The following is a 27,803-nucleotide window of genomic DNA, read 5'->3' on the forward strand; positions in this document are numbered from 1 at the left end:
TCAGATTACTTTACTTAGAAGTCAAGCCCCTATCATGGGCAAAGCTCTATGCTTGATATTAGAAAAAATATACATAAGTAAAGGTATATATCTGCCCTCAGCAGGGTAAGTTACCACTCAAAACAGGAACTAAATGTATAATTTATTCTAAGGTCATGAATTGCCAGTTTCCTGAAAAGCAGAGCCAGAGATGAGAATTCTTTATGCAAGTGATTTATGAAGGGAAGGCCTTGTTGGAGAGAAAAAAAAAAAAATTTTTTTTTTTTACCCCTCTAGCTTCTTTGGCTAGTCTAATAATTAACTTTACATAAGACAGATTAATAGGAGGAAAACAAACACGAGCTTAATAACATATATACCTCGGGGCGCCCAGGTGGCTCAGTTGGTTAAGTGTCCGACTTCGGCTCAGGTCATGATCTCACAGTTCGTGGCTTAGAGCCCCGCGTTGGGCTCTGTGCTGACAGCTCAGAGCCTGGACCCTCCTTTGGGTTCTGTGTCTCCCTCTCACTCTGCTCCTGCCCCACTCACGCTCTGTCTCTCTCTCTCTCTCTCTCTCTCTCTCTCTCTCTCTCTCTTTTTCTCTCTCTCAAAAATAAACATTAAAAAAAATTTTTAAAAAAAATAACATGTATACCTCTTGTATACATGGGAGAGACCTAGGAAATCTCTGTAATTCCCCCAAATAGCCAAAGGTATCACGTTAAATACCATCTTTAGCTAAAGACAAAAGAAGATATTGGGGGTGGAGAGTCAGTTACAGGAGGTTACAGGGGAAAGCGCAGTGAACAAGCATAGGGTTGTTTTGCACATTACGTCTGTGCCTTCTCCACTGATAGGAGTTTCTAGAGATTTAGAGCCATCTCCCTCTTCCCATGAGGACATCCCCTTACAAACAGAGATTTCTCCTATAACGTCTTTTACAAAAGGGCAACTTCTATTGAGTTTTCGGACCTTCTCTTGAGTCTGTAATTTTTTAAAAATAACCGGTTTAAAATAGTCCCCATGCCAAAGTGGCATCTTGGGCTGGCAAGATTTGCTCCCCTTCGGGCCTCAGGAGAAACCTGGAAGAGTGAAGGAAAAGGAGAGGGAAGGAGAAGCTGAGGAAGAATGTGGTCTCCAGTGACGCCCAGCCTCAGTCTGATCCCATGAGAGCTCTAAAGCCTCAGTGGCCCCATTTTCAAAGAACAAAGTGGGGGCCTTTGTACTTCCCACTTCAGCTGGACACTGGCTTTGACCTGCTCCATGAAACCTTCCAGAACCTTCTCAGTCCCAAGTTCTGTCTCCTTCTTCTTCACTCTCAGAGCATTTTGTTTTATTCCCATCCACCTCCTCAAATTAGGCTTTTAGCCTATGGAGCACTCCTTGTTTCTCATTTCTGTGTTGTCACAGAGGTAGCGGGATTATAGAAATCATCGCTGAGTCCGTTAATAAACCCCATCACGTGTTTCTCCATCGGGACAACAGTTGTCAGTGTTAAATATTTAGAAAACAAGCAGAGCAAAGGTCTACCGCATAAAGATTGGCTCCCATTCCCTGGGGAATCTTGACAGCCCAGGATCGTTCCAGAGAGTATAATGCTTGAGAACAGGGAGTCAGGAACCAGCCTGCCTGGTGTAAAATCACCACTCTACCACTTTCAAGGTGAACGACTGGGGACCAATTCCTCAACCCCTCTTTCTTTCTTTACCTCTGAATCAGCGTAGTATCTACTTCACAGGGTTGTTGTGAGGATTAGATGAGGGGAAGGGTGTGAAGTGCTTAGAGCAATGCTGGGGACAGTGAGTGTGCCTGCTATACAAGTCAGGATGGGCAACATGAAGCGGGCCTCCACTGCCTCGTGGGACAGACATGATGGGGGAGCACAGACACGGCGAGCACATTAAAGGCAAACAAGGGCATGAGAAAAGGCATGGAGGGGTGATACAGAAAATACGTTCAGGGGACTGGTCCATGCAGGGCAGTAGGTTTGCAGAATGGAAACCTGGGAGATAACACTGGACGGGGCTGCACTCGCAAAAGGGCCTGTGTTCCTGGGTTAAAACGTTTGGATCATTCTCTGCTGGAGTTCGGCGAGAGGACAGCGGTGGGGACTCCAGGGGGGAGGGGGTAACTCACAGGGTGGGACTGGCTAAGATCACCAAGAGAAATAGTACGCTGCTGTGAGGATGCCACTGCCAGTGACAGAGTGTAGACAAGGCCCTCTGCGACCGTCTCACGGGGTGGGTTGATGAAGGAAGCGAAGAGACCCATCTGGTATGCAGCAGGGGACTTAAAAGTGGAGGCACCTCACATTCAGCCAGGTGACTGTCCATGCCAGTGTTTTCAAACCCAACCTCCCATATCGCAGTTTGTGTGCAGTCAGCAAACAGGAGCAAGAGCAGGCCCTCGCCGTGGCACTGGCTGGCATCCTGTGGGCAGCAGGAGCAGCTGAGAAGGCCACCGTCTGTCTTGTCACCGAGCACACTTATGTCACCTCCAATCCTGACTACTCGGGCGATGATTTCACCGAGCGGGTGAGTGCACCCCTGCCCGTCCTGCCAGATAAAGGGCCAATGAAACCTGAGAGTATTCTAGACTCAACATGGAAATGAAGGCGGAGCCCCATCGATGCTCCTAGAAGGGTCAGATGTGGCCAAAGGCATCTTCCAAAGAGGTAAGAACCAAGGGTTGGAAGTGCCTGCTGTGAATTTTTCCTTCCAGAATTCACCAGGATCAAGAATATCCCAGACCCGAAATCATCACAAAATGCATTTCCATATCCACTGTCTTCAACATTGCTGAATTTTACCTATTAAGAAAAAATATGTTTATGGCTTTACTGCTCAAGATATCACACTGGTTTAAAACTAAGGACTGTAAAAGGGAGGCCGGTAGCCATCCACTTTCACCATGTATGTTTCACATGGCCTTGTGTAAGATAATCTGTCAGGTTTCAGCAAAGTGATTTTGCAATGAAACAAAAAGCTCCCTTGAGGAAATAACAGTAAGTTGACATCTTATAGATGTAGCTTTCATCTTCCTTTTCATTTTTATCTTCTATTCTTGATTTATAGCTCCAGCTGTTTGAACTTTTAGAGAAAGAAGCCACTGAGAAATTCATCTATGATCATTTACAATGTGTAAGTGTTTAAGTGTTGAGATAATCCCTTTATGTTGAACCGATCTTACAGGAAATCTTCTTTCTTTTACAAAGTGTATTTCTAATGATGCTTATTAAGAAAACCAGGTCATTTTGAGAGCTAAGAAAGGGCCGAATGAGAGAAAGAAAAGCCCGCCTCTCCCTCCCCACAGCCTAAAAAGAGGCCAGATCACACACAGGCCATTCACAATTGCCTCTTTGTCCTTGGCTAATCAAACCCAGAGAATAATACTATAGAGGGCATATGCCAAGATTTCTTTTGTGGGAAGAGAATATGTCAAAGCAGTCTTGCCTCATCTAATGGATAAAACACAAAAATGCTAGACAACTGAGGCCCTAGTCTAAATTGCCAAAATGACCACTCACATTGGCTCCAAGGAAATGACTTCTCGTCTGAAAAAGGTGGCCCTGTTTTACCTCTTCTATCAGCACCTTCCACACAATGTCATCCTGGCAATAATTCTTCCCAACCTCCCATGTGGGGACAGTGTCGGTGGAATATCTAAGGTGCTTTTTTAAGATGCCTTTGCAGAGAAAGGAATGAAAGCTGATTTCTAAAGAATTAGAACCCTACAGGGTAAAAGAAGAAGACAGTTAGCAGGGTAACCATGAAGCCATACAACGGTGGATTATATAGACGGGGGAAATGGGGTCCATGAACCTCACCGCTCCATTCCTTCCAAAGGCTATAGAGGTAGAAAACTTGGGCATGAGTTCTCAGCCACACATTGGCCATACATTCTTGGTTAAACTAGTCACCCCAGGACTACCTCCCCCACCATCTCATATGTCTGTGTGGTAGGCAGAGGAAAGCCCCCCCCCCCAACTGCCCCACAAGGATGTCCATACCCTACCTTGTGGAACCTGTGAATTTTATGCTTTATAGCAAAGGGGAATTAAGGTTGCTAACTCAGTTGACTTTTTTTTTTTTTTTAATTTTTTTTTTTAACGTTTATTTATTTTTGAGACAGAGACAGAGCATGAACAGGGGAGGGAAAGAGAGACAGAGACAGAATCAGAAGCAGGCTCCAGGCTCTGAGCCATCAGCCCAGAGCCCGACGCGGGGCTCAAACTCACGGACCGTGAGATCGTGACCCGAGCTGAAGTCGGACGCTTAACCGACTGAGCCACCCAGGCGCCCCTCAATTTTCAAAATTTGTGAGATTTAAGTATAGGTGACCTACGATGTTATATTAATCTCAGGTGCACAACAGAGTGATTCAACAACTCTGGGTGCGTTACAAAATGCTTTAAAATAGGGCGAGTATTCCAGGTTACTCAGATGGGCCCAATGTAGTCACAAGGGTCCTTAAGCGGAAGACAGAAGAGGAAGTCAGAGTGTACGATGTGAGGACAGTGTTGCCTGCCGCTGCTGGCTTTGAAGATGGAAACAGGGGGGACACGACCACTAGAAGCTATAACAGGCAAGGAAACAGAGCCTCTAGCAGGCCTGCTGACTGCTCCACTTGGGCTCAGTAGGAGCCATTTTGGACTTGTGATCTCCAGAACTGTAAGATAATAAATTTGCATTCTTTTTGTGCTTTTTTTTTTTTAACTTTTATGAAGTTTTAATTCCAGTATAGTTAACATGCAGTGTTACATTCGTTTCAAAATTTCTATTATTTACGGTACTAAATTTATGGTTATTTTATAATATATATTTATATTTTTAATATAAATGTATAATTAATATAAATTATATATAATATAAATTTACAATAAACCTGTATAATGGATTTTAAAGACCTAGCATGAAATATTAAGTTAGAAGCCTGCCTAGGGACACTGTTGTGGGCAGATATTGAATGGAGTCACACAGATAGAGAGGACCATGTAAGTAATGAGCCTTCCAGCACAAAGAGGCAAACCCTTTCCTTTCTGTCTTCCATCTCCTCAACTCAGACCTGGGGCAATCTGATTCAAAAGGAAGGTCCCCACATCTGCAAGGGATTCCTTAGTGTCGCCGGAGTTGAGGATCAGAGGATCAGAGCTGAAACTCTACACAGGCTTGTTCTATCAAAGGCTAAGAGTCAAGCTGGAATAAGTAACAAAGGCCTTATGCAGAGACCGACTGTACGGTGTGGGTGAGCCTGACGTGAGAGCTGCCCGGGTCAAACAGACCCATACTGACTCTTGCCATAGCCACTCTGAGGAAGCGCTGGCACCGTTTCCTCAGTGACGGGGGCACTTGATGGCAGGTTCCATCAAGGGCACTTGATACTCCTCTCAAGGGCACCCCTGACCAGGGACCGCACATTATGATGTGCTTCACCGAACCTTTACCAAGCCCCACTCACTCTCAAAATGCACCCATTTTGAGGTCCCATTCCTGTGTCCCATCTTAAGACAGAAATCTCAAGACAGAGGTCTGAGGGCTACATGTGGACAGTAGACCTAAGTTTATGGGTTGAATTTCATCCCCCCAAAAGATATGTCCCCATGCCTGTGCATATGATGTTATTTGGAAAAGAGGTCTTTGCAAAGGTAATCAAGTCAAGGAAAAGTCACTCTGGATTAGGGTCGGCCCAATCCAGTGACTGGTACCTTTACAAGAAGAAGGACATTTGGACGCAGACACAGTCATGTGGGGAAAACACCATGTGATCATGGCGGCAGAGCTTCCATGATGGGATGTGTCCTACAAGCCAAAGCACTCCAAGGATTGCCAGCAGCCACTAGAAGCTAGAAGATGCAAGAAAGACTCCTTCCCTTCCGCCTTCAGGGAAAGCACAGCCATGCTCCCACACCTTGATTTCAGACATCTGGCCTCCAGAACCGTGACAGAATACATTTCTATTGTTTCAAGCAATTCAAGTCTCTGGTAACTTGTTACAGCAGCCCTGATACACCCATCATATGTGATCTGCAGCATTAGTCCACCCAGTGTTGTATTTTTAAACATTTGACCCAGCCACTCTTCAAAAACAACCAGAAGATTCCACATAAAAACCTGGATTTTTAGCTTTTTCCCAAAAGAATCAGAAAACCTGGCCGCACTGGGCCTATATGCTGGCACGTTCTCAGTTAGCTGACATGGGGGCAGAGATTTCTATTGGACAAGCTGTGATAGGCTGAATGATGCTTCCTACCTGGTAAAAGGACTTTGAAGATGTGATTAAGTCAAAGACCTTGAAATAGGGAGATTATTTTGAATTTTCCTGCGGGGGGGGGGGGCAATTAATAATAAGAGTCTTGTCAGGAAAAGTGGATGATGGGAGAGAGAAAGTGGTGTGACGAGGGAAGCAGAGAGAGAAGAGGGATCACATGTAGGGTCACAATTTGGGGTCATGAGCCAAGGATAAGGATAGCTTCTAAAAGCTGGAAGAGGAAGTGAAAAGTCTTCCCCACAAAGCCTGCAGAAAAAACATAAGCCTGCCAGCAGTTTGAATCAGACTCATGAAGTGGCATCCGTGTTGGGACCTCAAACCTCCAAAAGTGTAAGACAAAGAATTCATGTTGTCTTATGCCACCAAGTTTGTGGTAATTTGTTATGGCAGCAACAGGAAACGAATACACCAGGGTCCCCAACGTGCCTCAGGACCCACCTCTCCTCATTTCTCTGACACTCTGTAGCACACCCATTTGGGTTCCTATCTGATGCCTGTGGCACTGGAATTTGTTCCTGCCTGAGGGTCCTGCCCCTGCCAGGTCACAGGGAGTGATGGGGACAGATTAATCCATAAAAGGGAAAGCACCTGCATTTTAGCAGAAGCCTTCCCAATACAAGGCCTTTAAAGGAGAGGCTTTAACCCTGGGAACCTTGAAAGCCAGCCAAGGAGCTTCTTTTCAGCAGGCAGAATATTCACACAAAGCTAAGACCTGCTACCTGAATGTTAGTTGGGCAATTTGGATTTGATCCTGGAAATCACAGGGCACCTTTGGAAACTCTTGAGCAGAAAAATAGCCTTCCCAAGAAAAGAGAGAGGGGAGAAGTGCCTTAAAGAGGGACAGATAATAATTTTGTTGTGGTTCTAGCATGTTCCAAGAACTAAGGTAGGTACTGTGCATTATTTTCATTTAACTTTTGCAACAAAGCTGCAATTTATCCACAATTGCAGATGCGGTGATTGAAACTCAAACAAGTTAGTAAACTAGGAGTAATGGTAGAACTGGTTTTGAACCTAGATCTGTGTAAGTCCAAAGGTATTTCTAGAAATCAATGAGGAGGGAGAGATGTCCCAACCAAGGAGAGGCTGGGAAGGGGGCCAGCCAAGAGCACACCAAGGGTCTGGGCTGGGATGGATGCTGGAAAAATGGAGAGGAAAGATACACTACATCTTAGCCATGATTTGAAGACAATCATGTGATAGAAGTGGAGGAAAGAAAAATAGGTCGAAAAGGAAGAGAATGACAGCACCAAGGGCAGACCTTGAACAAGGAAGACAAATGCATTCGAGAGTGAAGATGGCCTAGGGAAGCTGTCCTATCAGCTGGAAAAAAAAAAAAAAATCTTGGGCTATAAATCCTTGAATTCATGCCTGGAGATATACATAGCTGCATTGCTTTTAGGCAAACATGCTTTTGTTTTGTCCCCCCCCCCCAACAGTTCAAAGAGGAAGGAGGCCATGGTGTCATCTTGTTTCTTTACAGCCTGATCTTCTCCAGAACATTTGAAAGGTAAATTCAACAAACATTTGCACAGGTATTTCCTATAGCTCTGTGATCACATACGCAGCGTACTCTTACCTCGCAATATATTTTCATGCCCTGTTGGAAACCTGAGTAGTTTTTCCCAGTGGCTGCTCTTCTGTTGATTCATCCTTTTCTGTAGTCGGTTTGGCCATATTAATGGGTGGGTGGATGTCGTCAGAAAGGTTTGAATCTGCTTTTCTCGTACAGTGGTGGCTTCCTTCTACTTGTGGTTATAAATATTGACAGATAACACCAAAATTTATTTGTATAACTTTCATAATAAAAGTATTTTATTATTTATATGCACAATAAAATATACCCACAGGTATTTATTTTGTCTCTATGATATGCAAAGCCCCTTTCTTGGCACAATGGGAAATACAAATAAAAAAAGAGATGGCCTGACCTCCTTCAGGGTCCAATCTGGGAAAGATAGGAGTTATACGTAGAGATACTGGGTATGTCACAGGGGTACTTAATGTACCAAATGAGGTGTAAAGATGAGGAGTCTAGAAGATTCCAGAGGAGTAAGGGTCACCAGTTGATAGACTAATCAAGGAAGGCTTCTTAGAAGAAGTAGACTTTCTTTTGGGCTCTGAAAGGAAAATAACCTTTCAGAGAATCACAGAGAGATACAGAGTCTCTAGAAAGGAAGAGTTACAAGCCCTGAAGCAAAAATCTCCTAACACTTGTCTTTTGCATAACATCATCACATTTTTGTGGTCTGTATTATTAGCTGCTTAACAGTTTTCTTTAAATCAACACAAATTTAAGTATTAACTTCTTCCTAAACATTAATATCTTTCAAATCGTGTATTTGTTGTGCTAAAGAAGAATGTATTAAGCACATCCACCACACGGTTTTAAAAAAAATTTTTTTTTTATAACATTTATTTATTTTTGAGAGACAGAGAGAGACAAAGATGAGCAGGGGAGGGGCAGAGAGAGAGGGAGACACAGAATCCAGAAGCAGGCTCCAGGCTCTGGGCTGTCAGCACCAATCCCCACGTGGGGCTCGAACTCACGAGTTGCGAGATCATACCTAGGCCCAAGCCAACGCTTAACCAACCGAGCCACCCAGGTGCCCCCACCATATGGTTTTTTAAATGCTCATATCTACACCACCTAAAATCATGCCACACTTAAGACAACACTGCCCTGAGTTACATCTGATGCCACCAAGGCACTCACCATGCTGGACCCAAGCTTTTAGTTCTTACTCAGGAAGGGCATGACTCCAGAGGCGCCTGGGTGGCTCGCGTCTGACTCCTGGTTTCAGCTCAGGTCATAATCTGACGACGGTTCATGAGCCTGAGCCCTGCATCAGGCCCTGCGCTGACAGTGTGGATTCTGCTTGGGATTCTCTCTTTCTCCCTCTCTCTCTGCCCCTCCTGCATGCTCTCTTTCTCTTTTTCTCTCAAAATAAACAAACAAACTTAAAATTTAAAAAAAAAAAATTTTTTTTTTAATAAAAGAAAGGCATGACTTCAGTCCTGTGAACAGGTTCCTTCAAGAACACTTTACAACTCATATACCAGAACTCAGCACCTCTCCCTGAGCGAGAGCAGGAGCCACATCCTGCCTGGACTTTCTATCGCCTGGGGTGGGACCCCAAGCCCCGGTCCCTGGTGAAATAGTAGAGGCAGCCCTTCTGCAGTCAACAAATGGGCTTAACCCCCAAACTAGTATTTTCCACTTGAACAGTCTGTTCAACTCTGTCTGGAGCCAGGACTCTCTGTGCCACTACCCTAAGCCAAGGGTCCCTTGTCACTCAGAGCAAAACAGTTTCTCCACTGAGCCCAGCACCCACACAGGGATCCTAACGTGTGAGATCTGTCACTTCACCCTTCTGCCTCACCACCTATCAGCATCCCCCAACTTCACCCATAGCTTTTCCCATCACCTCTGCAGCCTGGGTATTAGAAGCTTTTCCGGTGAGAGACGCAAAGGTGCAAGGCACATGGGAGGGACAGTGACTAGGCAAACCTAATGTTGGGAGGTGGAAGAAGGAGAGGCTGTGGGTTCCTGGTGCGGTCACTGTCTCTGACTAAAGGCTGATGGCATCTTGCATCCTGCAGGCTTCAGAAGGACCTAGATGCTTCCAGCACTCATCTGTTACAACCACATGCTGGGGGCTTCCTGTGCAGGCAGGTAGGTTGAGAGGCTTTGTCTTTCTATTATAGAATCTGAATTAGGCTTTTTTTTTTTTTTCTTCAATTAAGCATATTCGCTCCCGAAGTGAAGAGTGATTGGATTATCTTTGAAAGACTAAGAAGATGCTAATGTGAGTTTGCTCTCAGAGTCTATGTTCCAATTTCTATTTTACCTCTGAGAGCCCCACATTCCTGACGTTTTACAGACCTGTTAGGAAATATCTTGACAGGACCTACCAGGAATCCCTAATCATGGAAAGAAAAGTACTATAAAAACATCTTCGCTTACTGCTTCTTAAATCACAAGTATGGAAACCAGAGTTTATAAGAAATGTAAAGGGAGGAAGGGCAGTCAGATCTAAGTGGGGCCTGTGGGGAGTTATTGTGTATGGCTCCAGAAACAAAGTCAACAAACTTCTGTTTTAATCCTACCAAATGTTTACGACATGTTTTTCCTGAATTATATATTAGGTGATTTCCATTCTTTTAAGTAAAACTGGTGACCTTGCAGTGGTTATTAAAAAAAAAAAAAAAAAAGAAATTAAGGCCTTTTGTCATTGCTACTTAAAATATAAATATTTGTAAAATGTGTCAACTAGGCAGTTTTGAACATGATTTTAACTGGAAGAGCAAGTCCGAATGTCTTCAATGGCTGTCAGAAAGGAAAGTCTCAAGAAATATTGCATGGGGTCCTGACCCGCAGTGACGTTGGATATTTGTGGTGGGGTAAGGACACCTCAGAGGATGACAGGCTTTCACAGGTGAGTGTGTTTTGATTCTCAACCACACAGCCAGAGTGTCAATATTTTGACTGTTTTTTAGGGTCATTATTAAGGCAATGAAAATCTGAGCTAACTTTTTCCTTTACTATATTCCTGCACATCTCCCACCCCCCACATATATGTACACCGAGAGACTTTCAGAGTCTAAATGTAAATATCTAAGTCTACTGTACTTGTGTCATATTTTATTTTATACTTTTTTACGCATATAGAGGACAGGTCATACAAGTAATATGGAAATAATTTTTTGAAAAACAATACTTGAAATATAACGAGATAAAGGGAGGGTCCCCTTTATCCCCACCCAGCTTCCGGCTTCCTTCTCAGAAATCGATACTGTCAGCCACTGATGGGTATCTTCCCAATCCTTCATTTATGCAAATGAATGCATATTTTCTACCTATTGCTTAAAGATTTAAAAAAAAAATCACTGGGGAAAAAAGGGGGCCCCCTCCTCAGGAAACTCTTCTCAAGAAGATTTCCAACTCAAAGGATTGACAACCTCTGACAACCAGAAAGTAGAATGTGCTGTTGGAAAACATAACCAGAGAATTAAGTAAGATGTGATTCTGCAAAAATAAACAGGAGAGAGGGTGAGAAAGCAAATATACCCACCCCAAACCACAAATCAAAGATACTCCTGTGATATTTTCACAGAGATCTTCATCCTAAAACCCAGGGAAGGTGAGGCAGGTTCTGTGAAAAGCGACACTTCTCTGGAGTGGCCATGAAATTAGCTAGGATGTAATCCAATATGATGGTGAAAACGTCCCCAACCTCTCCCAATCACCAGCACTGAATGAGGGCCCTGCTGCTCAGTACCTGCCTGTCCTTCACTCTCCCAGTTCAGCTCAAAATCCCTTTCGTGTGCACAGGACTCCACGCTTTATAAGATCCTTTTATATCCAGAGCTTTGCTAGTCTTTCCCACTACTGTTGGTTCCAGCCACAATGCCTTATTCATGAAATCCATATGTCTTTACACCTACAAAGTCATGAGTCTGATGTCATCAGAAAAGCAGAGTTTGACCACAGCAGAATTAAGTGCATTTTGCATACAGACATGTTTAAAAGTTTGCTTATTATTCCTTGAGTTTGAAATCTAGGCCTATCATAGAAAAACGAGAAATGACAGATAAACTAAAAGTAAAAGAAATGAATCCAGTCCCATCACCCAGGGGTCAATCCTTTCAGAAATGCTCCCTTCTCTTTTTCTTTCTTATATAAATATGTTCTATTCTACTCTTCTGAAATCTGCTTTTCTCATTTAACACAAATATCTGTACATACAGTCAGTGAATGTATGTCCTTCATTATATTTAATGGATGCAAAGAGTTCACCGTATGAGTGTGAAAGGCCGTACTTTGAATATACCCTGGACAGAGACGGGATTTGTTATTGTTACAAAATTCCTAATCACTTGGTCCCAGATAATCTAGAAAGTCCCCTTAGAATTTGATATGTATACTAAATAGGAAAACTAAGCCACAAATAAGGGACTTACAGATTTCGTTTTACATATTTTTCTTCTTTTTCAACCACGCATGGTCACTTAATGTCCGTGATCGAGCACTTTGTACCCATCCTAGCCCGATAATATGCCAAGACTTAGTTTGGAGAAAAATGGAGGGGTACACGGAGGACAAGTTTCAAGGAATGGGGGCACAAACGCCACAATAGTAATTTTACTGCTTTGTCTATTATTACAAAGCTTTTTTCTGCTATGTCACTATATTCTTATGATCAACTACAAGAGTTAAAACAGTGTTTCTCACATTTCAGTCATTTGAGTAGGTAATTCACAGCTTTGCCATATCTCCACACCTGCTCCACACTCTATTACTTAATTAATATATTTTTTTAAATCAACTCACTTTAAAATTTTAAATGTAACCTTTTCTGCAGCGGTAATACAAGCCACAGACTTGACGTATGATTTTGTTTCTAATACATATTTAAATAAATATTTTAAAAATATTTTTAATGTTTATTTATTTTTGAGAGAGAGAGTGAGCGAGCATGAGGGGGGAGAGGCAGAGAGAGAGGAGGATAGAGGATCCCAAGCAGGCTCTGCGCTGACAGCAGGGAGCTGATGCGGGGCTTGAACCCATGAACTGTGAGATCATGACCTAAGCCAGTTGGACGCTTAACCGACTGAGCCACCCAGGCCCCTATATGTTTTGTTTTAACGCTCATCCCTGTGTCACTAACTTTCCTGCCACAGGCCACCAATTGGCACTTTGCCACACTTTGCAAACCTAGCATAAGAGTGAAGGAGTTTCTGTAACACCCTGGAAACAGCTCTGACCAGAAACCCAGGAGACAGGGTTGGAGGCTTTGCCCCGCCATCACACGGGTGTCACTTGGACCAGTCACTCAACCCCTCTCTAAGCCTGTTTCCTTATCTTACAGTAGTGTCCCAACACCTGCTCTGCCACCACAGGACTGAGGTGAAGAGCAAACAAAATCATGAATGCCTGTTGGAAAGGCAAAATGACCTATACACGTATAAATCTACAACGAATGACACTATAGTGATAACGAATGACACTATAGTGCTTTATTTGGCCACATTCACTCACCATCTCCTAACTGTGAAGCTCTGTGTCCAGATATGGTGATGAGTCCTACGTGAGCCAGTACCTGTATATACACTGATTACTTTGGGAAGGATATAGGCAATAAATGCTAGAGAACAGCGAGCTCAACACTGGTTGCACATTGAAATCACCTGGGGAGTTTGGGTTTTTTAACTGACTTCATTTTTTTGAGCAATTTTTTTTCTCAACAAAATTAAGCAGAAGGTACAAAAACTTCCCATATACTCCCTGCCCTCACACATGCATAGCCTTCCCCATTATCAACATCCCCCACCAGAATGGCATACTTGTTACAACTGATGAGTCTACACGGACACATCATAATTATCCAAAGTCCATAGCTTACATTACGTTACAATACTGATGTTGTATAATATACGGATTAGGACAAACTTATAATGACATGTGTCCACCATTATAGCATGATACAGAGTAGTTTCATTGCCCTAAAAATCCTCTGTGCTCCAGCCAGTCATCCCTCCCTCCCCCAGCCCCTAACAATAACTGATCTTTTTACTGTGTCTATAGTTCTACCTTTTTTCCGGAATGTCATATGGTTGGAATCACGCAGTATGTAGTCTTTTCAGATTGGCTTCTTTCACTTAATAATATATAAATTTGAAGTTCTTCCATGTCTTTTCATAGGTCAATTGCTCATTTCTTTATGGTGCTGGATAGTATTCCATTGGAATATTATAAATAACATTTAATTGACTAAATAATATTCCATTGATGTGTCACAGTTTATTTATCCATTCACCTACAAAAGACATGTTGATTGCTTCCAAGTTTTGGCAATTATGGGTAAAGCTGCTATAAACATCCATGTGCAGGTTTTTATGTGGACTTAAGTTTTCAACATCTTTAGATAGATATTACGGAGCATAATTGCTGGATACATGATAAGAGTGTTTAGTTAGGGTAGCTCAGTCGGTTAAGTGTCCCAGCTCTTGATTTTGGCTCAGGTCCCATGGTTCATGGGTTCGGGCCCCGTATCAAGCTCTGAGCTGACAGCATGGAGCCTGCTTGGAATTCTCTTTCTCTCTCCCTCACTCTCTCTCTCTCTCTCTCTCTCTCTCTGCCCCTCCCCTGCTCACACTTGTGTGTGCATGCACACACATGCTCTCTCTCGCAAAATAAATAAACTTAAAAAACAACAACAGTGTTTAGCTTTTTTAAGAAACTGCCAAACTGTCTTCCAAAGTAACTAGGCATTCTCATGTTCCCACTAGCAATGAATGGGTTCCTGCTACCCCACATCCTCGCTTGGGGAGCTTTTAACACTACCAATGCCCAGGTCACCCCCCGGAACAGTGTCAGCTTCCTGTGTATTGGAGCTGTGGAGACACACAGGGCCCCACACTCAGAAGGCCTTGCCCTTGGTTTAATGCTTTGCTGTCACCACCCTAAAATTCTTAATGATTTTTTAAATAAGGGTCCCTGTGTTTCCATTTTGCACTGGACCACAATTGCCTAGCCAGTCCTAGCCAATGACCTTGTTCTGTTTGGTCTAGAGAGCATCTGAGCTTTGGAATTTTTAAAGCCCACAAGTGATTCTGACGTGCAGCCGGGTTTAGAGGCCTCTGTTCTAGAGCAGGGCTGTGAAGCCTCAGCGTGGACATTTTACACGGATCATTTCTTTGTGGTGGCGGCTGGCCTGTGCATTATGGGCCGTTTAGATGTGTCCCTGGCCTCTACCCACTAGATGCGAGTAGCTCTGCCCTTCAATGTGACAACCAAAAAGGTCTCCAGACATTGCCCAATATTCTCTGGGGGAAAAAATTGCCCTGGTTGAGCTGATATTTAAAGGAAGGGGGAAAAAAATAATCTCGTTAGACTTAACTGATTAAATCCATGTGTGTAGAATTGGAAAACTAGTTATTGCAACTAAAATTACAAGAAAGAGTCTTTTCTTTCAATCCGTGTCAGAAAGGTTGACAGGTTTCGCCTTCTCTGCAAGGCTTTGGGGACAAGTCTCAGACCTCATCTTAAATTAAAATTAAATAGATGTTTGCTAAATAGCTGCTCAGTTGCTCTGAGAAAAGGGACTATGTCAAAGAGTATGCCACAAAAAGACAGAGGGAGACCAAGAGAAAGAGAGTGTGTGCCTCAAAGGGTCAAGAATTTACAGAGATCCCATGCTACCATTTTCTCTGGCTCCTATTTCTCTCTATACAAGTCGGCTCAGCTGCTAAATCATACTCTAAAGAAAATTACCTGCAGAGCCTAAAATATCCTCCAATAATAAAGTGGATGTTCTCAGGGACCTTAAAGTAAGTCAAAAGGCCAAGGCATAAGGTAAAAAATAAGAGTTTTCCTGCTGAGAAGAGGGCAAAATGTGTCAGACAACATGGGACCACCATCCAAATGCTTGCTCACAAATTGGAAGTAGGACAAAGCATGGGAACTGCGCAGGTTAGCTTTAAAATCTACATAGAAATCAAATCTGCAATGCTTCTATCTTTTCGAAAAGTGACTCATGTGACTTTTCATCCTTCCTTCTTGGACTCAGTGTTCTCTCTCCGGGAGACTCCTATGATCCTGCCCTCAGTGAAAATTGCCTGCAATTGTACCCTAATGGCTTGAAACCCTGAGGATGTTTATTATGTTGTCTCTGTCATGCACTTGGAGTTTGGTTTCAGAACAAATGTATTAAAGAGCGAATCCTGGCTGGCGGTTAGTTTTCTTACTTGAACCACTGAGATATATGACTATGTTAGACATATACACATATACATGTAAACTTTTTTTTAATCAGAAGGTGCCTTTTTTATTGTGTATATCAGCTCATTATTTGGGGATAAAAGCAATCCATAACTCATCATATTATTAAAATAATTATATATACATACATATGTATATATATAATTCTACATATATTTTCACATCCCTGAAGATGGTAACTAAAGTATACATACGAAGCTCATTTACTCATTGGAATGCTAACAGCCTCTTGTATAGAGCACACACTATGTGCTAGGCTCTTTCTGAGCCACTGCAATGATGCCTTATTTCATTTAATCCTCACTCCTACTCAAAGGTGTGTTAGGTTTAGTCCAGTGTCTGTTGTTTGGCCATTCATTTTAAATACGAGAAAATCTGGGCTGAGAAAGGTGTGGGAACTTGCCCATGGCCACCCGCTAGGCATCAGAGCTGGTGTCCGCACTCTGCCCACTGTGCCATGCTGCCTGTCGTTATCTTTTCTCGTCTTCTGATAGAGTGATAAATACAAAGTGCCAGTTGTTAGAATCATACTCCATCCTAAGTGCTTTTATAATCTATCGTATCTATGTACTTACATATAGATGTAGACTTATTTGTATGACATCACCTGTAATATCTATTATAGGTACACAGATGTTAGACTCTAACATTTAGATGGTGGCAAAAGCACAGCTAGGGTTTAGAAGGCAGGACTCAACAAGCTAGAGCTTCTTACGTAGACTTCTGTGGTAAAGCACTTGTTTAGGTTGATCGTGGACTACCTGTACTTGGGGCACAGTCTGAAAAGTAGCTGCTCCCCTTCACCTGCCGGTTTGGCAGGCCAGGTCCGTCAAATGTGTGTCCGGAAGGACAAGCTCAGTGGGACTCAGAGTCGTGCTAACCAGAGGACCCACGTGACTGTGGTGTATCCAGAAGTCTGATAGTTCAGAGTCTCTGCCCTAGAACTGAACAAAAGTCTGCTCAAGAAAGAACCAGATATGTGCTCGCTTCGGCAGCACGTATACTAAAAAAAGAAAGAACTAGATGTGGTTCTAGAACAGTGCTCTCCGGCTCACTGCATTGAAGACCCCCAGAGCCACTCGCCTTCCTTTCTTCTCTGAGTAGGGTAACCCCTCCACGGAGGATTCATGAATGTGCCCACTGGGTACATAAACACTTTATGGGTATTTAGGGGCTCCTGCCTAGGCTGCGTGCTTCATATCAGCGGATTATATGTATCCACTGATAATAAAAATCTGTAAGAAAGGTTTCTGAGTTCAAAAGAAAACCAGCATGCCAACAGATTCTGTTGTCCTGGTGAAACCCATCCTGTAAATGCTGTGTCTGTCTTCCTAAAGTAAATCTCTCCTTACTCTGGGATAAAATTGCAGAGGCTGCAAAAACACATGTCTTTCAGTCCCAATGTCACAACCCAGTGGGTGAGATTTAAAAAAAAAAAAAAATGGAGTTCTCATTAGATGACACGGCAAGCCCCCCCAGAGCCCACCAGACTGACAGTTCTTACGGAACGCAGCCAGCTACCTACAAGATGAGGCACTATTTCGAAGCCTCCCGTCACTTTTCTATTTGAAGGTACAGGTTGGAGTGTGAGGTTCCAATACCTAAGTGAGAACATAAAGCAGTTTGAGTCTAACACCATCTGGAAAGCCTTAGGAGGTTCGCATTATCTTCGCACCTGCCACGGAGAAGAAAAACCCAACTCTGATTTTTAGAAGGGACTGAAGCCATTTAGGTCTTGCTGGAATTATTCCCCTGGTAGCCGTGGCACAGGGTACCACCGTCCCCGCCGTAGCCTCTGTCCTCTCGAAATTCCCTTTAAAGGGACCGGTAGGAAGAAATCCAACCACAGAAGTACCACGTGAAGCTCCACCCACCACGTGAAGCTCCACCCACGGCGCTCTATCGCTAAGGTGCTGACCATGCGAACACGACGACCTACCTGCGAACACGACGACCTACCTGCAAACTCGCTGAAGGAAGTTACATCAACTTTGTGTTCCAGGTGCAGAGACGAGAGCCAGACCACTCGTGCACGCGAATCTCCACTAGGAATCAGGGCAGAAAGCACAAATTTCCAACACCTTCCTCCCGTTCCAACTACCAGACTGGACCCTTGGGACTCTCAATATCAAGCTCATTATGCAAAAGCACATTGTAAGCACCATTGTTCTAGAAGGCATTAAAAAAAAAAAAAAAAAAATTACACGGACTCAATCCTTGCCCTGTAGTGTTTAGAATTTGTCCATCCCTCGTTCTGTCTTTGTAATTTTACACTGGCTTAAATGATACATGTTAGGAAAGGCTTCATTGCTGGATGTAATGCTAAACCTCTTGGGCTTATTATACAATGAGTGAACTTAAGGAGAAAGGTATTTTATTTATAGCACTACTGTATCACAAGTTAATTTCCTTTTTACCATAGCAACATGAGGCAACATGCACAAATTCTGCATTTGGGGAATCTCACCAATAAAACATATTTAGAATGCTGCTTTTGGGGCTGGGGGTAGCTGATAAACTGTCTACCCAAAAGCAATACAAATTCTTAACTGAACGTTCCAGTCAAACACATAATGTGGTATGCTAAGAAAAGAAGGGGATGGGGCATCTGGGTGGCTCAATGGGTTGAGCCTCTGACTTTGGCTCAGGTAATGATCTCACGGTTGGTGGGTTCAAGCCTCGCGTGGGGCTCTGTGCTGAGAGCTCGGAGCCTGGAGCCTGCTGCGGATTCTGTGTCTCCCTCTCTCTCTCTTCCCCTCTTCAGCTCATGTTCTGTCTCTCTTTCTCTCAAAAATAAATAAACTTTAAAAAAAGAAAAGAAGGGGATATATACTTGGCTGGATTCAAACAGGAGGTGCTTGGCTTTGTTTTTGCAGGAATCACATTTTTTTTTTTTTTTTAGTTTATTTATTCATTTTGAGGGGGGTGGCAGAGAGAGAGGGAGGGAGAGAATCCCAAGAAGGCTCTGCACTGTCAGCCCAGAGCCCAGTGCGGGGCTCAAACTCACAAACTGTGAGATCGTGACCTGAGCTGAGATCAAGAGTTGGACCCTTCTGACTGAGCCACCTAACACGCCCCTACAGAATTCACTTTAAACCAGGTGTGTTCTCAGCCGTAATCTTAAGGCTTGCCTCTTAGAGTTAATACCTACACTGCCTTGACAGTCGTGCATGACATTTTCCTTTTCACCGGCATCTCTCAAGGCAAGTAAGGAAGGCTCTGCTTGCTCAGTGTGGAGTCTCTGTATGGTTACTTTGGGAGCTGGAGACTGTTGTATTTATAACTACTTCATTTTCCTCCTCCTCTAATAAAATCTTGAGGAGCTGTGAGTTCAGAAAACTGTTGCATTGTTGCATAAAGTAACAATAGTGTGCTGTCAGCACATTGCTGAGTGTCTCCTGAGTGCCAGTTGATTTTTGCCTACGTTACAAAAACTCCAATGTCATACATGTCTATATTCTATTGCCTCCACCTAGACACAATTTACAGGAACTTTCATTGGGGTAAGATCACCCAAAATACCATTCTTTTGACTTTCAAAATAAGTGACATTTTATTCCAAATAGCCCTCAATTTCCCAATTAGTTTATCCAAGTTTTCCAACCTTCATACTTCCATGTCCTGTAGATCATATTTTGATTCCATATAAACTGAGTACCTAAGGTACCATGGCAAAAAGGTCTAAGAAAGAAAGTGCTTATTTTATAACTAATGAATGGTTGCAATGTTATTTGCAACTTGTGGGTGGAATCTTGGAACGTAAATGCATTCGGCTGCTTCAAGGGCATATCCTCTGTGTTTTATTTCCAATGTAGCCAGTGGGCGACTTGCCCGTTAGATATGTGAGATGCTCATATTACACTCAGCCCAGAGGGGCTAATTCTAATGAGACTAGATAAGCAAATCCTGCACCTACAATGATCATGTCCAAATTGGGATGCTAGGCTTGCAACCCTTTTTTAAATTATTAACTAAAACTGAACTCTTGTCTTTCAAACACAGTAATATAATTTTTCTATGGTAGCTAAAAGTGAAAACCTTAAAGACAAAAGCATCTCTGATTCACCCACTCACCCACAACTGAAGAATTTAAACTAAAGCAAAACGAAGAGATTTGAATAGAACTATTGAGAAATCAAAACGTCAAGTTATTAGCCTTTAATACTTGGGTTTATGAAACGTGATAATTTTTCAAAGCTGGATTTTCCATAAAACAGAATCTGTTCCTGAACACACAGTACAACTCTAAGGACTGAGAAGAAAAGAAACAGAATCAGATCCTTCCATTATGGGAAGTCACACCAAGGCTGAAGGTCCATAGCTTTCCCTGGCATCACATGAAAATGATGGTTTTTTTCTATGTAGCTCAGGCTTATTTCTCTAAGTAGAAAAAAAATAGTTTTTAACGTTAATGAATTTTAATGGCAATCTTTAAAAAATGTGTGCTTTCCTGCCTCTTTAAACAAACTGGCAGATACCATAAATAGAAATGCACTATAATATCACTCAGGGGCTATGCCTGTCAGAGTAGTACTTTTGTCCATCTAATTCACGAGTTGCTAAATTGACAGTTGCCTGGAAAAACTAGATAAACTAGTTAAAAGAGTAAATTTAATATTATTGTGACGCTAAACTAGTATATTCAGCTCTAAGTATATCTTCACATTTGATCTCCATGTTAACATGTAGATATGTGTATATATGCACGTGTGTGTGTGTGTGTGTGTGTGTATTCCCTTCATTTCCCTGGAGCTATTTCCTATATTCAAAATAGTCTATATTTTTGTATTCTAAATATTTTCTTTTTCCTATATTCTAAATGGTTTCCAAAAGTCTGAACACCTGCTAAATGAAATACTGTCCTATCTGGGGGATAGGAGTAAATACACCAGTCAATGACAAAGACAGATTGAAGTCCTCTTATTCCACCCGTACACTTATAATTCAGTTTATTTATTCTCTACTTAACTTCAAAACCAAACTGAGGCGGTTCTATGTTCTCCATGAGGCCACCCAATAACAGCGTGACCACCCTACCACACCATTCATACAGGCACATTCGTTCGTAAGGAAGCCTTCACTTCAAACCTTATTGCACGCAGAGTGCCCTGCGCGGACAGCTCAACAAGACGCCTCGGAGCTGTGTTTTGATCATGATGATGCATCAGTATCTGCCGCGATGTGACTAAATCTCTGTCCTCATCTGCATTCCCCTCTTCCCTTCCAGGTGGGCAGCAGGCTGAAGACTCCCAAATTACCTATTTGGCTATGCAACATTAATGGAAATCCCAGTGTCCTTTTTAGCACAAACAGGCAGCTCTTATCAGACTGGAAAGTGGAGCGTCGCTTTGATCTGTACTTTTACGGAGGCCAGCCCCCACAGAAGAAGCCTGTGCAGCTTACAGTAGGTGAGCATTTCAGACTCCAAGTGCCGAGTGCTTTAATGCGCTCAAAAAGATGCAGCAGCCGGTGTTTCCCAGCTGTGCAGATATTCACACTGGCTTTGCAGGAAAAGGTTTAGGCTTGATTTCTGACATGAAACCTATGCATGAGTCCCACAGTCCTAAACCCAAGCTTTGCAACCTGGGAATTCTGAAGCTGCTTTAAATAGGAGCAGGGGGGTTTACACATAGCACAGAGGAACAAATGAGTTTTAGGTAAGAGAAAAAACAAAAGGGGAAGAACCGAATTTCCAAAAGGCCCTCTCTAGGAACTTTTATCTGTGAGCATAAGGCATTTAATGCCTGAGGAAAGAAATGGAAAACCAGAGGGATTGGGGCAGAAGGTGTGTTCCATTTGGTCGATTCTATCCTACAACTGATCGGATGATCATCCAGTGACAGAAGTAAGCAAACTGAGAGTGCATTTCTGTTGCGGTTAGTTCAGAAAGCATTTCTGAGGCTCTATTAAGTGCCAGGCAGTGTGGACAGACACTAGGAGAGCAACAGTCACTAAGGAGCAGTCCCGGCAAAACTCGAGGTTCCACGCCGAATGGAAGAAGCAGACAACCACACAGGTTATTTCATTTCATTTACAACCATATTCTTTTAAACTCAAAAAGAGGGGGCGCCTGGGTGGCTCAGTCGGTTAAGCATCCGACTTCGGCTCAGGTCATGATCTCACGGTTCGTGAGTTTGAGCCCCGAGTTGGGCTCTGTGCTGACAGCTCAGAGCCTGGAGCCTGTTTTGGATTCTGTTTCTCTCTCTCTCTCTCTCTCTCTCTGCACCTCCCCCACTCGCACTCTTTCTCTCTCTCTCAAAAATAAGCATTAAAAAATTTTTTTAACTCCTAAGGAAAAAGACTAAACCTAAGATGTCTTTAAGCATTGGCCCTTTGGACAAGGGAATAAACATGATGAGACTTGGAGTCTGTACTGGGCACCTTGGTTTTACTGGTGGAGGCTTGTTGGTTTGATGTTGGACTCGGCATTTAGCATCCCAGATTTGGCGTTAAGCAGCTTTTCAGTAAAATGAAATCTGGAAAATATCTTAGTGACTGTTTTATCTGTGCAGCTCCTAATTCTTTAATTATGAGAAATATATACTAGCCCACTTAATTTGGGGAGATATTGACAATTGAGATGATCTCAGCTCAGGTCTTGATCTCAGGGATGTAAATTCAAGCCCCACATTGGGCTCCACACTGGTATGGAGCCTACTTAAAAAAAAAAAAAGTTTATTAAAAAAAATATAGGGGCGCCTGGGTGGCGCAGTCGGTTAAGTGTCCGACTTCAGCCAGGTCACGATCTCGCGGTCCGTGAGTTCGAGCCCCGCGTCAGGCTCTGGGCTGATGGCTCGGAGCCTGGAGCCTGTTTCCAATTCTGTGTCTCCCTCTCTCTCTGCCGCTCCCCCGTTCATGCTCTGTCTCTCTCTGTCCCAAAAATAAATAAAAAATGTTGAAAAAAAAATTAAAAAAAAAAAATATATATGTTTATTTATTTTTGAGAGACAGAGAGAGGGGAGGGGCAGGCAGAGAGGGAGAGAGAGAATCCCAAGCAGGCTCCACTGTTAGTGCAAAGCCTGACATGGACTTAAACTCATGAACTATGAGATCATGACCTGAGCCAAAATCAAGAGTCAGACGTTTAAATGACTGAGCCACCCAGGTACACCCCCGCAAAAAATATTTTTTTAAATATATATTTACATTTAGAAAAATATTTTTAAATATATATATTTACATTTAAAAATATGTTTTTAAATATATATTTACATTCAAAAACATGTTTTTAAATATATATTTACATTCAAAGCATCTTTTTAAATATATATTTACCTTTAAAAACATATTTTTAAATATATACTTACATTTAAAAACATATTTTTTAAATATATATTTACATTTAAAAATATATTTTTAAATATATACTTACATTTAAAAATATATTTTTTAAATATATACTTACATTTAAAAATATATTTTTTAAATATATATTTACATTTAAAAATATATGTTTTTAAATATATATTTACATTTAAAAATATGTTTTTAAATATATTTTTACATTTAAAAATATATGTTTTTAAATATATTTTTACATTTAAAAATATGTTTTTAAATAATATTTACATTTAAAAACATTTTTAATATATATTTACATTTAAAAATATATATATTTAAAAATATATACAGTAAAACCTTGGTTTGTGAGCATAATTCATTCTAGAAACATGCTTATAATCCAAAGCACTTGTATATTAAACAGAATTTCAGAAACCATTGGCTCAGTGGTGACCATATGACATTCGCCATCACATACTACTCATCTTGCAAGACATTACTCATTTATCAAGTTAAAACTTATTAGAAATGTTTGCTCATCTTGTGCAACACAAGCAGAACAAGTTACTCCCAATCCAAGGTTTTGCTGTATATGATTGGGTCTACTTTACTCTCTTCCTTGAGGAAAGCATCATTTTTGTATCAACTCACATGCATTGCAAGCATTCTCTTCTGGGCACTGTATTAGAAGCTTTACAGGTAATCCCATTATGTTCTCCCAAATGTCATATGAGGTAGATACTAGAATATCTATTTTCACAGAGAAGAAACTGAGGTAGCCAAGAAATACTCAGTGAATAAATGAAGCTGAGAGATGTTAAGTACCTTCTCAAATGTCATATGCGACAAAGCTTGCCCTTGAGCCCAGTTCTTGACTACCCCACTCGACTACCTCACCCTTCACCCAAAAATGTAAACGTATTCTTAGAAGCACTGGGAAGTGAGGAGCTCTCCTCTTCCTGGTTTTCCGGACAACATGCTGTGATCTACACCTGGCTCTATGTGTCGCATCATGGTGCTGGAATGTACATTTCATGAGTTGCCAATATTCATGCTCCAAAATACACAACCACCCATGTTACCACACATGTTTTGTATGGGGCATTTTTACTGACCATCTACTGGAATCCCCTGGGTTTAACCGGGTCTAGGAACACAGCTTGCTGAGCCCAACTCCTGTCCACCCATCCTGTTTCCCTCCCTTCCTGGCTTCCTCTGGAATGCTGTATAGAGGCTAGGGCCTAAATGCTGGCTGTTCCTCACCCAGATACTCACTCCCATCACTGGGAAAGAAACCACCCTGGAGATGGACGTGTAGCAGGAAGACGGTTTTCTCCAGTGGAGATGCTAATCAGAACCAAGTGGAGAGAAGCCACCATCAACTGGAATGGAACCATTCCCTTTTTCTAAAAAGAAAGCCAGTATGCACAATGATGTCTGAGGTGTCAGAACTGCTGTCATAAAAGCCTAATATGGGGGAAGACCGTTTCACTTCTACGGTCCTCATTCATGGGAACCCCACTGAAAAACCCCATCGGCAACTTTTTCTCTCTTTTTTTCTTTCTTTGTGCCTCTGTTAAGCCCTCTGCAGTTGCTTTCAGTGCTATAGAACAAGATCTGCAAGGTGTCTTCTCTATACTTGCATAGACGGGCTCCTTCATTTTATTCAATAGAGCAAATGAAGTGTCTTTCCTCTATGTTATTTTCAAATTAGCCTTTTGTTGGTGCGATTCTCCCCGAGGATTATGGAAGCAGGCAGCTAGCTTTCATTTGGGGATGAAGTCATCAGTAATGCATCATCAGGTTTTTAGTTATGGCAAGAACTCAAGCCTTCTCAAAGACTTCCTGGTATGGAGAGCATTCCTTCCCAAGGTTACATTTCACATGCCCACATTAGCAAGTTCTGGTCATTAAAATAGTAAATGGGATTTTTTGGGCTTGAAGCAGGGACTATTCCTGGTAGTCTGGCAGCTATAACAGTTGACTTACGGGTTCAAGCAGGCAAGCCGAACACACAGAAGAAGACATTATTTCTACCAGCGCTATGCTTCTTTTCTTTAAAAGCTAAACATAAATATATAGACAGACAAATAGATAAACTTAGAAAGAAGACTTAGTCCTAGATAAAATGTAATTATATATAAAAATAGAATCTTTTCTTATGTCATTGTTAAAAGGGGAAAACAATCCTTTTTAGGATATGATCTTTCCCTGTCCTGTTGAATGCCTGCACTTTTTCTGAAGAATTACACAGAGTAAGATACAACGTATTCTTTCTAAAGAAAAAAAAAAATACATGGGAACCATCTAGACCTTTTTCCTACCCACCCCACTTGCCTGCCAACTCATAGACTTAGGGCTCTGTATTCACAAGCCAAAGGTTAGATTGCTAAGAACAACTTTTCTGCACCCATTGTCCAAATTAATTTGTGAAATGCACTTTCATTTGGCTCAAAGAATAATATTTTAACTCAAGGAGCATGGAGAAAATGAAACTTCAAGGTGAATAATAAATTATGTCAAAAGAGAAAGCCAATTTGGCTTGGATTGCTGATTACAGTATCTTTATTACATTGTTGTTTTCATGTGGGATTTTAAACACACTGGGTGAATATGTGGATCCTATTAGACCCTTATTTTATTTTGTCTTAGTCTTAGCAATATCGCACCTTTCCTTAGGTACAGGCCTGGGTTTCTTTTTGTTTGTTTTATGGATACTGAGTTATTTCTAACCAAATGTCCCTCTTCGAGTGGACTGCTAGAAAGCTTAGAGACAAATGAAACACAATAGCAAGTGCCTCAGTGAGAAAGCTCCTAGCCACAAGTAAGAGATTTCACTAAAGGCATCTCAGACAATAAGGACATTCTTTTCTAACGGTCCAGTAAGGGATCCATGACTCTCTTAGGTCAATCATAATTCATCTTCTAGGACTGAGAACAGGACCCTTGTTACCACAACAGAGTCAGGGCTCTGTAGAAGGAAGAAGGGCAGGAGGACTGTTGTATAGACAACAGCAGCACTGCCTGGAAGTGTATCAGTCCTTACACAAGGCATTTTTTAATTGGCCTCATTTCTGAGTCTATTTTTGGTCCCTATCCTCTTTTTCCTTTGCATTTTTAATTTATTTATAAATTTGTGTTATTTTGCTGTATTTTATGTGTTGTCATCTGTCTTAAATTATTCCTGGAACAAATCTATAAATACATAAGATAAGAAAGGAAAGATTAAGAACCTGTGTTTTGTATATAAAGGTATAATAATTTTGATATGTAAAGGTATTAATCACTTTGCATGTCAATGTTGGAAAATGAGTTTTTATTTTGTCCTATAAACAGGGCACCCACTAATTTTTTTTTTTTTAAGGTGGAAAAAATGTTATTTAGAAGTAGCTAGAAATGTTCTGGGATAATCGGTTCACCTTTTTTTTTTTTTAATTTTTTTTTTTAACGTTTATTTATTTTTGAGACAGAGAGAGACAGAGCATGAACGGGGGAGGGTCACAGAGAGAGGGAGACATAGAATATGAAGCAGGCTCCAGGCTCTGAGCTGTCAGCACAGAGCCCGACGCGGGGCTCGAACCCACGGACCGTGAGATCATGACCTGAGCCGAAGTCAGACGCTTAACCGACCGAGCCTTTGAACTTTCTGTGTCTTGAGATAAACGACTTTAATTGTCTGTCAGCTTCTTAGACATACAGGAAAAGGCTATTTGCTTGAAGACAGAGAGAATAATAGTTACCTAAACTGACTGTGTCTATAGTGGAACCATGACCCTGAGAAGACGACAAATACTTTTTTTCCCCTCAATATTGTCTTGGCCTGGTATGTCCCTCAAAATTAGCGTTTGTTCTTAGAGAAGATGTATGTACGATTTTTTTCAAGTACATGTTCACCAGTAGCACGGGACCAGGTGGGAAATGGCCGGAGGGCAAGCAGCCTGAGATTCCCTTCACTCACACTGGCTGGGTTTGGCATTACGCTCGCCAGATGCAGCCTTCAGTCACACCCGGACCTGATTTTATTTACAAGTAAGTAACACAAACTACAGATATATACCGTTGACTGTTGTAATTGCCTTTTCGGGGCCTCAGAGACACAACCGTTTGTTCATTCATCCAGGGAACTTCATCTCCTATGTGCCAGGCACTCTGCTGGGTGCTAGAGAAATATGGTGGGCACGATCAGCCTTGGGCCCTCTTCTCTCACGGCGCTTAGGCTCTTCTGAGGAGATGGCATTAATCAGAACCCCCCTTTAATGAATGTCATCTTGAAAAGTGAGGTAACTGTTCAGTGGGAAGAGACTTCTGATGTGTAATATCTTAGAATAAAGAAGTTCCTGGAAGTTCAGGAAAAGTCTTCTCTGAGAACAGATGGTTAAGCTGAGGCAGGAAGCTAAGGAGAAATAACGAGGAGAGGTGTAGAGGGATGAGCAGGGGCAGATCCCTGTGGTGAAGGCACTTGAGGAACAGAGAAGCTAACGGGTCTGCGGTG

General features: G+C 42.0%; 1 protein-coding gene across 1 annotated transcript in view; it reads left to right on the forward strand.

The window, feature by feature from the left end:
• The window catches only part of MINDY4B (MINDY family member 4B), a 37,533-nt gene extending 12,207 nt beyond the window's left edge, over positions 1-25,326 (forward strand). The window contains exons 6-12 of the mRNA XM_042956654.1: positions 2,348-2,513; positions 3,054-3,119; positions 7,686-7,756; positions 9,850-9,922; positions 10,524-10,685; positions 21,258-21,438; positions 24,579-25,326. Of these exons, the coding sequence (XP_042812588.1) occupies positions 2,348-2,513; positions 3,054-3,119; positions 7,686-7,756; positions 9,850-9,922; positions 10,524-10,685; positions 21,258-21,438; positions 24,579-24,721 (862 nt within the window). The 3' untranslated portion in view covers positions 24,722-25,326. The remainder of the gene's footprint in view (positions 1-2,347; positions 2,514-3,053; positions 3,120-7,685; positions 7,757-9,849; positions 9,923-10,523; positions 10,686-21,257; positions 21,439-24,578) is intronic.
• The last annotated feature ends 2,477 nt before the right edge of the window (positions 25,327-27,803 follow it).

The sequence above is a fragment of the Panthera tigris genome, chromosome C2, assembly GCF_018350195.1.
Source record: "Panthera tigris isolate Pti1 chromosome C2, P.tigris_Pti1_mat1.1, whole genome shotgun sequence".
In the NCBI taxonomy this organism is placed as follows: domain Eukaryota; kingdom Metazoa; phylum Chordata; class Mammalia; order Carnivora; family Felidae; genus Panthera; species Panthera tigris.